The 15,348-nt window shown below is 27.2% G+C and overlaps 1 protein-coding gene across 1 annotated transcript in view; it reads left to right on the top strand.

Annotated features, from left to right (window-relative positions):
- The window catches only part of LOC129957393 (atrial natriuretic peptide receptor 1-like), a 97,027-nt gene extending 82,789 nt beyond the window's left edge, over positions 1-14,238 (top strand). The window contains exons 14-21 of the mRNA XM_056069694.1: positions 966-1,131; positions 2,738-2,887; positions 4,774-4,897; positions 5,087-5,155; positions 6,528-6,702; positions 9,428-9,526; positions 11,227-11,318; positions 14,083-14,238. Of these exons, the coding sequence (XP_055925669.1) occupies positions 966-1,131; positions 2,738-2,887; positions 4,774-4,897; positions 5,087-5,155; positions 6,528-6,702; positions 9,428-9,526; positions 11,227-11,318; positions 14,083-14,181 (974 nt within the window). The 3' untranslated portion in view covers positions 14,182-14,238. The remainder of the gene's footprint in view (positions 1-965; positions 1,132-2,737; positions 2,888-4,773; positions 4,898-5,086; positions 5,156-6,527; positions 6,703-9,427; positions 9,527-11,226; positions 11,319-14,082) is intronic.
- Positions 14,239-15,348: the final 1,110 nt, after the last annotated feature.

The following is a 15,348-nucleotide window of genomic DNA, read 5'->3' as shown; positions in this document are numbered from 1 at the left end:
ATGCAGAAGCATTGATAGACACTAATTCGCTAAAATATTTATATTTTATTATTATTTATACTATTTAAATATTTATATTTTATCAAAAATAAAAGACTAAATTCAAACATTTTATTAGTGTTAGAGATAAATAAAGAAAAATTAACTTATGCGTACTATGCAGAAAGTATTTTCTTTCTTAGGAAAATTAAAAACTAGTGTTGTGCTTGTAATATTCTTTTTTTTTTTTTTTTTTCGTTTTTTTGAATATGAAAAAACAAGATTAGTTTTGAAAAGTCAAGGGAGTATTTTAAAAAAAATGAGGGACTTCCTTTTAAATCTTACCGTTGATTGTTTTATTTTTTTAATTATGTAGCAGCTGATCTTCAACAATAAGCAGAATAAATTTTTCAATTCCGATCTCTAAGTAATGCAACAGATGTATGTTTTTCGATTGTTTCATCATTTTGATTTTACTACTTCAGAAATGCATTATAAATTTATTATACTTATTTAATTTCATTTTCTTGCAAAATTTTTTAATTGCATGCTTTTAATGAAAAAAAGAAAAGTGATCGAAGGGCCAAGAAAATATTAATTCTCTTCAAAATTACTATTTGCATCATAGTCACTGATTTCTTATTCTAACATTACATAATCTTTTTATATATATCGGGAAATAATTTTGTGGTACTTGTATAACGACTTCAAAACTATGTTCAAAGAGATTTTATTTAGTCCCTACATCTTTTTTTAAATTTAATTAATTAATTAATTAATTAACTTTATTTTAAAGCCTTTTATTTCAATTTCACAAGGGAATGACATTCAGAAAAAAAAAATTCATGTACTGGCTGTATATGATTAAAAATAATAACGTTAGAGTACTTAACCATAGAATAAAATAAAATAATACGGTATCATTAATATATTATCTTATTAAAATTATTTATTTTTTTTGATAATTTACATTTTTTTATTATAAGAAATCATTGAAAATGTAATGTATGGGACGAAACCCTATCGACCATTACTGGAATTAGAAAACTGCGACGAAGGTGTGATCCAAGTCATTCGAAAATGCTGGTCTGAAGAGCCGACGGAACGACCCGATTTCCAGACTCTGAAGTCGATTATAAGAAAATTAAACAAGTAAGAATTGCAATAATTTTAAAACAAGTTCAGGTAATAAGAAACTTTAAATATTTTCATAAAGTCATAAAAATCATATTTACATTATTTAATAAGAATTTTTTTTTAAATAGAAAATGCTTATATTTACAATTTAATGCTTCTAATTTCTGTAAAAAATTTAGAAGATTTATAAATAATCCTTTTGCTATAATCCAAACGAATTTTTTTAAACATTATAATAGATATAAACAAAATTTCATGAAGGAAATATCAGTATATGTGTATGTAACTGTTCAGTGCTGTTTGTAATGTAAGGCGGATTTTAAAAATATCTCCACCGCTTTCGAAATCTCAGCATTTGCTTTGGTGTCTAGCAACTTAAACAAGTTTTTATTATTATTATTATTATTATTGTATGCGAATAAACAGAGCAAGATTAAAATTTAGTTCTGGGATAGTAAACTTAGCGTTTTAGTTATATTTTTATGCTGGATTGTAGCAAAGATCAATGAGATGAGGTTTTCGATTTTTGTTACTTCATATCGTTTCGTTTCATTCGTACATCGAGGGGCAGATGAAATTTATTTCTACTATTTTCCTTTTATTAACTTTTTTTTTTCTAATTTGCATTTGGCAGTACATTTTTTTTTCTGTTAGTAGATCACGATTTGTTTCAAACCGATTTTAATGATTAATTTTGATTTGAGTGTTGAGATGTTTATAAAAAAATCTGACTACAAGAAAACAAAGATTAACGAAAAGGTGACTTGCATAGTAAAGGAAAGACAAAAAAAAAAAAATAGAATAAAAAATTAGTGATGGTATATACATTATTTTTATTCTGGGTTATAGCAAAGAGTAATAAGCTAAAGTCTGCTGATTCATAATATTCTCACTTCATTTGGAGATTATTGCTGATATTCTCTTTTAGCATAAACTGTGTGTGTGTGTGTGTGTGTGTGTGTGTGTGTGTGTGTGCGTGCGTATGTCACTACTATTTTTAAATCGATTTTAATTACGAATTTCAATTTGAGTGAACGTTTGGACAGAGAAGATCTCGCCGCAAGGAAAACGTATGTTTACATTTGAGTATACTGCACTTTAATGGGTGCAATTTATACAAAAAGTATAAGTTTTTTTTTTTTTTAATAAATAGGAAGCGTGATTTCATTTTAAAGTTCATCATTTTCTACATCAAAATTGTCAGAAATTAATATACAAATTTAATAGTTTTTTTACGCAATACATAATACATAAGATAATCAGATTGCAGACTTCTGCTTTTGAAGATTGCGTAACTATTTGAAGGGATCGTTATCTTTTCCTTTTATTTTGATGATATATATGACAGAAGAAAATTAATTTAATTTTTAAAAACTTGGCATACTGGCCTGTATGCAGTTGTAAACAAATATTAAAACATTCTTATTTTTGTTAAAGTATTTAAACATAAAACGAGTATACATAATCCATTCTTAGAAGTTCCATTCATATATTATTACAGCTTTTACACCATTTATGGAAGATGCCATACTAATTTAGACAATTACTCTCTGAGATCAGTAAATGGAAATTCGTCTGCCGTATCAGCATTATTATTGTTTTTCTCTCTATTATTTTGCAGGGAAAATGAAAGTGGCAACATCTTGGACAATCTTTTGTCTCGCATGGAGCAATACGCGAACAACCTGGAGAGCTTAGTCGAAGAAAGAACGGCTGATTACCTGGAGGAAAAAAGGAAAGCGGAAAATCTTCTTTACCAGCTGTTGCCGAAGTAAGTAAAAGAAATTTTCTTTTTCCGCTAGGAAGTTATAAACTCTACGGGAAATCAAAATCAAGCTTTGTCACAATTTTAGTAAAGGTAACTTTGGAAATACATTTAATCGTGTTGAATATCTTTATTCGAAATAAACCATTTTTCCACGAACTCAACAATAAAATTCTAAAGACACAGAATCTTTATAAAAATGTATATTTTTGAAAAGTAGGAGATATAGAAATGTGACTTTATAATAATTAAATATGATATTTAATTTTACGCGTTTAATAACTTTTTTAAAAAATGCAAATATATAAGAATTTTGGCCGAAAACTCCAGAAAATCTTAAATAGAAAATTCAAAAAATTGAGGATGCTGTAGAGATTACTCTTTTTTCTGGTTTAGGAAATTTATCAAGGCATAACAACGGTATTTTTTCCCCTTATGAATTTTGAGCAAAAATTAGCCTTAAAAAATATTAAATAATTTTTAACTAATAAAGTATTAGATTCGAGCAAACTTCCGAATATTACATATATTGTTTTATTTCGACTTAAAAATATGTAATTCTAGTATTTATATAAGGAAGCAAGCAAAAGACTTTTTAAGATGAATTAAAAATATGTGGTGGTATTTCAATTTATCGATACTTATATGGAATGTAAAGGAAAACTAAAAAAATCTCTTTATATCGCTTAAAAAGAAAAAAAAATTCTAATATTCAAAATTGTTTTGTAGATGCTATAAACTACTTAACGATTCATATGAAGATTGGAACTGGAAGCAGGTTCCATTCAGTAAACTTATAATTTCAGAAACTGGCAACATCTCTTTATATAGCTTAAAAAGAAATAAAAATTTCTATTATTCAAAGCTTCTGTTCCTCAGTTTTGTTTTGTAGATGCTATAAACTACTTAATAGCTCATATAAAGAATGGAACTGAAAGCAGTTTCCATTCAGTAAGCTTATAATTTCAGAAACTGGCAACATCTCTTTATATAGCTTAAAAAGAAATAAAAATTTCTATTATTCGAAACTTCTATTCCTCAATTTTGTTTTGTAGATGCTATAAACTACTTAATGGCTCATATAAAGAATGGAACTGAAAGCAGTTTCCATTCAGTAAGCTTATAATTTCAGAAACTGGTAACATTTCTTTATATAGCTTTAAAAAGAAATAAAAATTTCTATTATTCAAATTTCTATTTCTCAGTTTTGTTTTGTAGATGCTATAAACTACTGAATGGCTCATATAAAGAATGGAACTGAAAGCAGTTTCCATTCAGTAAGCTTATAATTTCAGAAACTGGCAACATCTCTTTATATAGCTTAAAAAGAAATAAAAATTTCTATTATTCAAAACTTCTGTTCCTCAGTTTTGTTTTGTAGATGCTATAAACTACTTAATGGCTCATATAAAGAATGGAACTGAAATCACAAAATGTTCTTTAAACCATTTTTATATTTTAATATTTGTGAACAAAATTTGCTAGACTAATGTATCAAATATTTCAAATTTATGGAGAAAATCAACTATTTGCGGTTATTAAAATCGTCTGCTTCAATTTATATTTTAATTTTAGCTTAAAACAAAAGCAGATAATAAATGGATTTTGTTATATTAATACTTCAAATTGATGTTGCACTACAAATAATTCCGTAGACGATAAAAGTATTATAATATTCTGTAGAAAAGTAGTTTGCACTTCAAGAAAATTACACATACACGGATTTTAATCCCAGACAAAGCTGCGTATATCATTTAGTACCTAATAGTCTTAGTTATCATTTATGGATGGGTATCAAATAGTGACCTTTTTAAAAAAAATTGTATGGGTTTTATATTTGACTTGTTATTTATAATATGGCTGAAAATAAAACTTTCTTTTTCGTTCTGTAGATCAGTTGCCAGCCAGCTTATCGCAGGACAGTCAGTTACAGCAGAAGCATTTGATGGCGTCACCATCTACTTCAGTGACATTGTTGGATTTACTTCTCTATCAGCTCAAAGCACGCCGATGCAGGTAAAAGAATGATATGTCTTATTACGGATTTTTTATTCTTAACATTATCTGAAATGAGTAGAAATGAAAGAATTGGCTTTTTTCTAAAAGTGTCCCATATTTTATGAAATAAAATAAAACTATACATATTTGGTTATACTGAGTAATATGTGGTATATTACAAAAATAGATTATGTTTCTTTGTTTCAGGTGATCGATTTATTAAATGATCTCTATACTTGCTTTGATTCCATCATAGAAAACTTTGACGTTTATAAGGTAAGGCTTATTTTGTAGCCAATTTATATCATTTTAAGGCATATAATTATGGCAATTTATACAAATCGGCTGTTTAGCTCATCAATGCCAAGAATCGCATTATGATTCTTTTTGGATTACTACGTGATCCCAATAAGTTCCGCTCGCTCACCTTGTAATTACGCATTTATGTTAGCATTAAGAAATTCTAAATGAAATATTTACTAAAAGTAAATTTTAATTATTTAAATTGTCAAAAAGGCTAAAATTAATTTTTCATCAATTATTGAAAATTAAATCCACAATTTCTAAAACTATAATTTTCTAGTAGCGGTGAGATATATATGTAATTGTTATATAGTAAAAATATATAATTTTAAGATTTTTAAAAATCAAAATTGAAATGACTTTGTTTCCCTTATTTCGGTTAGATGTATTTCATCAAAATCTGTCGATATGATGTTAATAACATTGAAATGATCATCAAAATCAGATGTATCGTTTATTCACAAGATTAATTTAGCCATATCAATCAAATTTGATGAACCATATCATATCATGAAAAAGATACTATACTATTTAAACGATAAAAAATGGCGTTAGTTCAGCTTTTTTGGTGTGGTAAAATTGTAAATAATCTGAACATGCGAGCTCTTGCCAAATGACAGTTAACAAACTCAGCATTATTCAGCAATAGTTTTATATATATTTAGATAATGTCCAATTTATTAAATTGCTGAATTAAATAGTAAACAATGGCAAACACTTTTAAAGGTTCTTGGTATTGATGTAATTTCCTGAACAGCGTTTAACTTACTACAGATTTTGCATACATTTTTTTTTTTTTTTTTTTTTACAATTTCAGTAAAAATGTTTAATTACATCCTGTGAGAATGCTTCACACTACTTTTACAAATGGGATATCCTAGGGGAAATAGTGATTTATAATATCAAGAAGTGATTTAAACTTTTAATTCAAGACTTGTTAGAAGGTGTCTACTTGAATCAACTTGCATTGTCTGATTTCCTATAGAATATTTAGAGCTTTCTGCAATTTAATCAACTTTTCTTTGGGAGTCTTGACACACATTTTTAGAAATGATGAAACGGACATAAGATTGGCGCATGTGAGGAGTTTTTGTTCTGTAGTGGACTATGGTGAATGACTGAGGTTGGAAGTCTTCTCTTGATGAGGTAACTTCATCATATCCAACCAGTGACCTCGCTAGAAATATGAAGTTTTTATAGAATCCGAATACCAAGGTTGAATGGTGGCTTACTTTTCTATATATATAATTGTGTCAAGAATAATAGAATATTAGCGCATTCCATGTTGATTAATTGATACCGGTTTTTTTTAATGCATATAATTACGAGTGCTTTATATTTGCAGGTAGAAACTATTGGAGATGCATACATGGTCGTGTCAGGACTGCCTGTGCGAAATGGAAATCTACACGCCAGAGAAATCGCAAGGATGTCACTAAGCCTCCTTGATGCTGTTCTTTGTTTCACAATCAAACATCGCCCAAAAGAACAACTGAAGCTAAGAATTGGAATACATTCAGGTAAAAGAATATCAAGGACTTTATTTGTCAAAATGCCAAATAATATTACACTACATGAATGAGGAGATATATGTGAAATTTTATTTTTGTATGTTTTGTTGTTAACTATTTTTACTGCCGATTTTGTCATAAGAACATTAAATTTCGAAGTTTCCATTCGGTAAAACGATGGAAATGTTTGACGCATTTCATGACTCAACAAGACTCTTCTCTCTTTAACACATACTAAGTCTACAAAACATGTACGTTTATGTTGAAAAGGACATAAATATTGCAATATATTTATGTTGTTGATACCACATGACATGGTAAATGCAACAAATACTATCCAGTTTCGAAAGAGGGATTCTTAAGTGCAAAAGAAATGCTAGAAAATGCAGAACATTTCAAAACTGTTTTGAAATTGGCTTTTTGCCGATTCAGTTGTCCTCTTGTAAAATTTACAAATTAAGCATTTGCGGCGTTTTCCGATTCCAAATTTTCATTTACATTGGGTTAGTTTAAAAAATTCTCAGTAAAGTAGCTTTAGTAAGTGTTACTGAAAATATTAAATAAGTGAGAAAAAAACTGAGGATGATTTCCAGAAACTGTTATAGCGTAGCTTTGCAAAATCAAGTTCACGAGTCAAAAACAACTGAAATCTCTCAACAATCCATCTTTTATCACTGGAATTATTTTGAACAAACACGGAATGAAGCTTTATGTCTAGATTGTTAAGATTCTTTTTATTATATTAAAAATATTTTTGCATTACATATTAAGATCATAACCCCTGAAAATTATATGAAATCAAGTAGCGAATCAAAAATTAGGAAAAATGCGATAAGGTCAGTTTTTAAACAGATATTAATAATATGGAGCTATGCCAGAGCAATTTCGTAATACCTTTATGAAATAAGTTTATTCTTTCATATGCACCTTATTTGAACTTATTTATAAGATTTATAATAATTTTACATCCGCCAGTGATCTATTCAGATTCTGGATTAATTACTCTTTTATAAACTCTCATTTGTTCAATTATATGAAGTGTTCTACTTCATCAAATTCGAAAATAACAAAACGGCAAGACATTCCTAATTATTTTTCGTCTCATTTTATAACATTTTATAAGCCAGTATTCGAAATCAATTTTCAACAAAAAAACACACTATCGATTAGATCATAGAAAATGTCAAAGAATTACAGCAAAATTCAACATCTCATTCCGAACTTTTTCAAAACGGGGAACTGATAAGCTCAAGATTATCAAAAAATAAATCTGTTGATATGTGAGCGCTTAGCATAGATAATGATAAATAAATATGACTGAAATTCGTTATGTAGATATTTTAAAGTATGTACCCGAGAATAAGACCAAAGGCTCAGTCTAACAGGTATTGTTACTGTAGCAGAATTTCAAATTTTTATATGTCACAATGCGGCACAAGAGTTTATACGTAGCTGATCATCTCAGTAAGGATAGCTTTGGAACTATACCTGAATCACACTCCTTGAAAATCTCGAATGTTACAAAAGAACAAAATGATTTGAATAAAATAATAAGGACAGAGAAATAATCAAAAGTAAACTAACTTTTTGAGACTAACATTGAAGGCAAACTCAGTGTAATAAATGAATCAAACTCAGTGTTATGAATGAATCAAACTTAGTGTTTTGATGAATAAATTTAATATTGTGATGAATTTACTTAATGTTGTAATGAATTAACTAAGTTGTTATGATGAATTATGAAACTTAGTATTATGATGAATTATGAAATTTAGTGTTATGATGAAACTTAGTGTTTTGATGAATTATGAAACTTAGTGTTATGGTGAAACTTAATGTTATGATGAACTTATTGTTATGATAAAACTTATTGTTATGATGAAATTTAGTGTTATGATGAATTATGAAACTTAGTGTTATGGTGAAACTTAATGTTATGATGAACTTATTGCTATGATAAAACTTAATGTTATTATGAACTTAGTGTTATGATGAATTATGAAACTTAGTGTTATGGTAAAACTTAATGTTATGATGAACTTATTGTTATGATGAAACTTAGTGTTATTATGAACTTAGTGTTATGATAATTATGAAACTTAGTGTTGTGGTGAAACTTAATGTTATAATGAATAATGAAACTTAGTGTTATGGTGAAACTTAATGTTATGATGAACTTATTGTTATGATGAAACTTAGTGTTATAACGAAACTTAGTGTTATGACGAAACTTAGTGTTATGATGAATTAACAACTTATGAAGGCCTTTAAGTCAGGTACATTTTGTCGATTTGATATCCATTCAAGACTTGCTTCATTGAACAATTCAATGTTGACATGTAAAATGAAAATATGCAAGATAAATATTGTCAAACTCATTAACATATATTGCTTTTGGTTAGATGCATACTCCTGTGATTTAACAAAAATATATATTGGCAATTTCGGATTATTAAAAAATATTTCAAAATACCAATCAATTAGCAAAGAATAAAATAGGGCGCTGATGCCTGAACATTTCAAAATGGCTTTGTACTTTAAAATAGAGTTGGAACATTTTCTTTTCATTTACGAGTAGCACTTCGAATCTTTTTCTTTGTTCCCTTCTTATCATTGCGGTCTTTAGCAGCTCATGAATCATCAACATTATTTTGTGATCGACATTTGTCTTTATTTGTTAGAAAATTCTTAATTTGAAACTTTAACTCTTTCATATATTTTGTTTTTATATTAGGACCATGTGCAGCTGGTGTTGTAGGACTGAAAATGCCACGGTTTTGTTTATTTGGAGATACCGTAAATACAGCATCAAGAATGGAATCGAATGGATTACGTAAGCAATTTTTTTCTTTTTATTTTATCAATAATAGCACATGTATCTCTTTTTTTTATATATATTATGATTATTGTATGCACTACTATGCTTTCAATTTTCTAGATCATTTTTAATATTTTTCAAATTTAAATAAATTAGCCATTTTCAGTCCACTGAAGAGATGAAAAGCTTGATGTGACCGACTAGTTCAAACTGGTACTATCAAGTTCAAATGCAGAGAATACGTAGAACTCACAACATTGAAAAACCATTTCAATTTTAGGATATGCGACAGAATTAAAAATAATACTAATTGCTTGGTATTTCTAGGTGAAAAAATTATTATGAAGAAAACTACTAATTTAATTTATTTTCAAGTTTTATATTAATGAAAAATTAATTATTTAATTAAGTGTCTCACAAAATAAGCTTAAAACCGTTTTTTTTTTTTTTTTTTTTTTTTTTTTTTTTAGGTTTTAGCATTTGTGAACAAAATTTACTAGATTAATATAACAAATATTTCAAACTCATAGAAAAAAAATGCACTATCGGAGGTTGTTAAAATCGTCTGCTTTATTTGATAATATAATTTTATTTAAAAAAAGTGTTTCAGATAATAAAAATAATTTTCTCATAAATGCAAATAGACAAGTATAGCAAAGAAAAGAAACAACTGTAAACAATAATAAAATTACAATATTTTATAATAAAAAAAAGTTTTTTACGAATAAATTACACATGAAAAAGATTTTAAATTCGATAGCGCTGGATATATCATCGATTAAAAATACAACTGACAAACATATAAAAATAAATATAGCTAGAGACTCCAAATGCCAGAAGATTATTTTTTCTATGTAAAAATTTCTTGCTAATAATTTAATGTTTGTAAAGCTTTGATTGACTGTAATAAAAATTTTAAATTAAAGCTTTTTATGTTCATTTTATTTCTTTGAAAAAATTTGTTTGTGATTAATATGTGCAACACAAGGTCGCATACTATAACGTAATAAAAACTACTATTTTATATGAAATTATTTACCAATTAAATAATTCGTACATTTTTATTTAAATAGGTTATAGGTAAATATTATTTCTCTTTGTCAATAACTTAAAATGATAGAAATAATATTTGCTTTCCCCTTTGGGAAATAAAACGTATTAATATTGCTTTTTTTTTTGAAAATTTTACATAAAATTAAGAAATTAAATACGATCTTATTTTTCAGAAAATTGTTTTACGTGGAATCGGTTATTTATTAGATTTTTTGAACATCTTCATTTAAACAAATCATAGGTAAAATAGTGCTTAAAAATATTTGCATTTATAGGACTTATTTCCTTTGCCATAACACAGAGATAGCGTTTCAAACATTTCAAAAATGCTGCAATATATGTTATTAGGAAATATTAAGCACTTACATTACATTACGGTACATCATAGCATTAAATTATTTTTTTGCAGAAAAAAATATTTGTTTTTCTGTAAAAAGTAACTGGCAGGTGTTGCGTTGATTCTATTTATTCTTCTGCGTTTCTTGACAAAAACCAATTTAAAACATACATAGTTTATTTTAATAATTTAAAATTAAATTAAATTCATGTTTTTTTCCCCTAGAATTTAGAATGTTTACTAAATTTTAAAATATTTCTTATGTATCACAAAATGCCTTTGCAATGTTTCCCAGTTGTGATTAACATTTTTTTAACATTTTCAGCATTAAAAATACACGTCAGCAGCAGCACCAAGGAAGTACTTGATACATTTAAAACATTCAAACTGGAATTAAGAGGAGAAGTTGAGATGAAGGTTAGTCGAACATTTTATGTTATCTTGGAAAAATTTCGAGATGTTTTTCAGTTTTGGGACTTTTATGTTAAAATGTAATCTTTATGTAGGAAAGAACAAGGGAGTAAATAGATTTTATCTAAATATGTTATTACATGAAAAAAAAATTGATGCAAATTACAGTGTCTAGGGAGTAGGTGGCGCTGTGTGTATTCACGTCCATTTGTGTATATACTCGTTTTTGTGCGTTGCTCATTTCTGTAAATACCTCGTGAAATAAGCGTGTGTTTTGAGAGTTCTGTAGTTTTCATTTAACAAGGAGTAACATGATATACAAGCCAGCTGTAGGGAGTGAGTCCTCTACAAATACATTGCAGAGATATTTGAAATCGACAGATTCGATGGTCACAACTGGATGAGAAATCCCGAAATATTGTTAATGTTTCAAGGAATATCTCAATGATACAATCGGCTAATCAAACAGCATATTCTACTAATAATCGTGTAGCTGAAATGTACTGAAAAAAGTTATTTCAATTTTTTCATTTTTTTTTCAAAAAGAACTATGATGCTCTAACATTTAACTACATTATTATTGAACTCTGTTTTTCAAACTTCCAAATTCACTATCTGCCACTCTTTAATGTGACAAGAATTATAGGCATTTTTGCATGCTTTCTAGAAAACTAACCGTTTTATTAAGCTTCAAACTATAGCTTGCAGAGCATCTTAAATTCTTATAATTAAAATAATGCTCCAAGCAATTTAGAATTCCATCGGCTTATTTATTCATTCAACATAACAGCGTATCTTACAAGGATTGCCAGATCCCATGTTTACAATGGATCATCAGCTATTATACAAAAAATAAGCGAAATAATACTAACAAAATATGTTTATCAAAGAAAAAAATCGTTTGCTTTTACTTTTTAATAATATTTTAACAGAAATAAAAATAGTAGCAATTATAAAATGTCTGAAAAGGAATCGTCTGCTAAATGTCTATGAACAGATTTAGATTATGATATTTACCGAACAAGAATATTCTTAACAGTGAAAATATATATTTTCGGTTTTAATTCGAAGCGCTTATTTCATAGAAAAATGTTCTAAAATTAAATTCACAGAATTTATAGTTGAGATTAAAAATGAATGGTAAATGCATGTATCGATTTTGTATAAATATTTGCTACCTGATAAATTTTAATTATCCTTCTTTTATTTTTCCTAAAAAATATTTTGATTTGCTTATACAATGTGCTTTCCTCCTAGAAAATTAAGCAAGTGGCTAATTCATTTACCTTATTATCTAAACTTCTATTATCTAAAACAATTTTGACTAATCGAAATTTGGCTAATCAACTAACAATTCGACTAATCGAAAACATTTATCTACATGTCACCTGGTAATTATCTAATAATCTTATTAATGTATTTTATCATTGCATTCAAGCATTTCATTTAAGTAGGAATTAAAAATTTATTTATATTTTTGAGAAGAATTACTGCAACAATTAGAATTTACAAATACACAATGTTTACACGAATATTCAAGAGAATATGTTTTGCAAATGTATGAATTCATGCTATTTTAAATGATGAATTATGGATTATTCTTTTGTTATCTACCTTCTTTAAAATTGTAGTAATTTTTACTTTCTACTATAAATAGTATAGAGAAAGTATTGTAATCCCTAAAAAAATCGTATGCGAGATTTTGACAAATTTCCACGTTTTTCCACGCTTCTGAATTAGAAAAACACATTTTTAAAAAAAGTCCCTCTGTCTGACTGTGACAAAGACAACTCAAAAAGCTTTGAGCTAGACTGATGAAATTTGATATACAAGCTTAAAACTAAATTTTTAGATTTCTATCAAATTTTGAGCAAAATCCGTTTTAGAGGAAGTGTGTCTGTCCGGCTGATCGAATATAAATTATCGTGATAACTACAAAATGAAGAGAGCTAGATAGGTAAAATTCGGTAAATGGATTTCAGAGCTTTAGTATAGATCCTACCAAACCTTGAACCAAATCCAACAAGAGGTTAGCCGTTTGTCGGTCATTACTTTTAAAACCTTGTAAACGCGAAACTAAAAAAACGCAAGGACTTAAATGTATGATATGTAATTTTGTAACTTTAAGTGTAGTTTTGTACCAAATTTTTGATAAAGATCAATTACCAAAAATACTCGCCAATTATCACAAGATAGATTCAATAAAAGTACTAAATTTACGCCAAATGTTAATATTTCTTAACTATTGCATGCCAATGCCGCGCAAGGCTTTCTTTGGGATAGCATCTTTATTAGAGAATAAGCGAGAACGATTCCTGAAGACCACTCCTGCTGGTTTGAAATACTCTTTATGTTGCAAATGAACTTGAATATTCGCATTATTTTCACATACGAATTCTTAAATTAAAATGCAGTAAGCAAATAACACTAAATAAATTCATAGATAAAGATTTATTAAAGATCATATGATATCGTTTAATCGGCAATAAAAGATAGGATATAAGACTATATTTTTTTAACCTGCCATACTACATACGCTTTCTAAGATCATAAAGATTTGATCATATGTTAATATTAAAATTAATTCCTAGTTGTTATTACAAAAAAAAATATTTATATTTATTAGCTTTTAGAATAAATGCTATAGATAGACGTATCACCGTGAATAGGTAATAAATATATATCCAGAAAATTTGATATCAGTTCTTGTAATCTTCTTTCCATTTATTTCATGAATTGTGGCTGGAACATCAATTTCTTTTCTTTCCAGGGCAAAGGAAAACAGACCACTTATTGGCTACTTGGCGAGGAAAAAGAATCAGAAATTACCCCGGATAATAAAGAAACCGCCAAGGAAACAAATCTATGATTCTGTGTAAATTACAATTTTGTGTTTTAGTGTGATTGTATCTGCATGGTAATAAAACATTTTATGCATCGTCATTGTAGTCTTTTATGTAAAAAAAAAAAACAAGATATTGTTAATCAGGAAGACTTTGTTTAAACTTAAAGAAATGAATATACTACATTTTTGTCATATTTAGGAAATCACTTCTCTGCAATTGAAAAAAAAAACACTACTGAAAAACATATTGGAAGAATTTTAAGAAGTGTTTTCTGAAATTAACTTAAAATACTTGTAAATTTAAGTAACTTGACTTTCATCTATATATTTTGAACACATTTATTACGTTTCATTTTCATAATTTCCTGCAATTTCTATAGTTTAAATTTGATTCATTATGATCATTGTGCAAATGGCTTGTCAAATTTGAGATTTAATTTTAATAATAATGGAACTGATCATTGTTCAAATGGTGATCAAGTATGAGATTCAATTTTAATAATAACGGGACTGATCGTCATACAAATGTTTATCAAATTGAAGATTTAATTTTAATAATAATGGAACTGATCATTGTTCAAATGATGATCAAGTATGAGATTCAATTTTAATAATAATGGGACTGATCGTCATACAAATGTTTATCAAATTTGAGATTTAATTTTAATAATAATGGAACTGATCATTGTTCAAATGGTGATCAAGTGTGAGATTCAATTTTTAATAATAATGAGACTGATCGTCATACAAATGTTTATCAAATTTGAGATTTAATTTTAATAATAATGGAACTGATCATTGTTCAAATGGTGATCAAGTATGAGATTCTATTTTAATAATAATGAGACTGATCGTCATACAAATGTTTATCAAATTTGAGATTTAATTTTAATAATAATGGAACTGATCGCTGTTCAAATGGTGATCAAGTGTGAGGTTCAATTTTTAATCATAATGAGACTGATCGTCATACAAATGTTTATCAAATTTGAGATTAAATTTTAATAATAATGGAACTGATCATTGTTCAAATGGTGATTAAGTATGAGATTCTATTTTAATAATAATGAGACTGATCGTCATACAAATGTTTATCAAATTTGAGATTTAATTTTAATAATAATGGAACTGATCGCTGTTCAAATGGTGATCAAGTGTGAGATTCAATTTTTAATAATAATGAGACTGATC

The sequence above is a fragment of the Argiope bruennichi genome, chromosome 11 (assembly GCF_947563725.1).
Source record: "Argiope bruennichi chromosome 11, qqArgBrue1.1, whole genome shotgun sequence".
NCBI classification, from domain to species: domain Eukaryota; kingdom Metazoa; phylum Arthropoda; class Arachnida; order Araneae; family Araneidae; genus Argiope; species Argiope bruennichi.
Note: the sequence above shows the minus strand (reverse complement) of the source record. Positions and strands in the feature narration are given on the sequence as shown.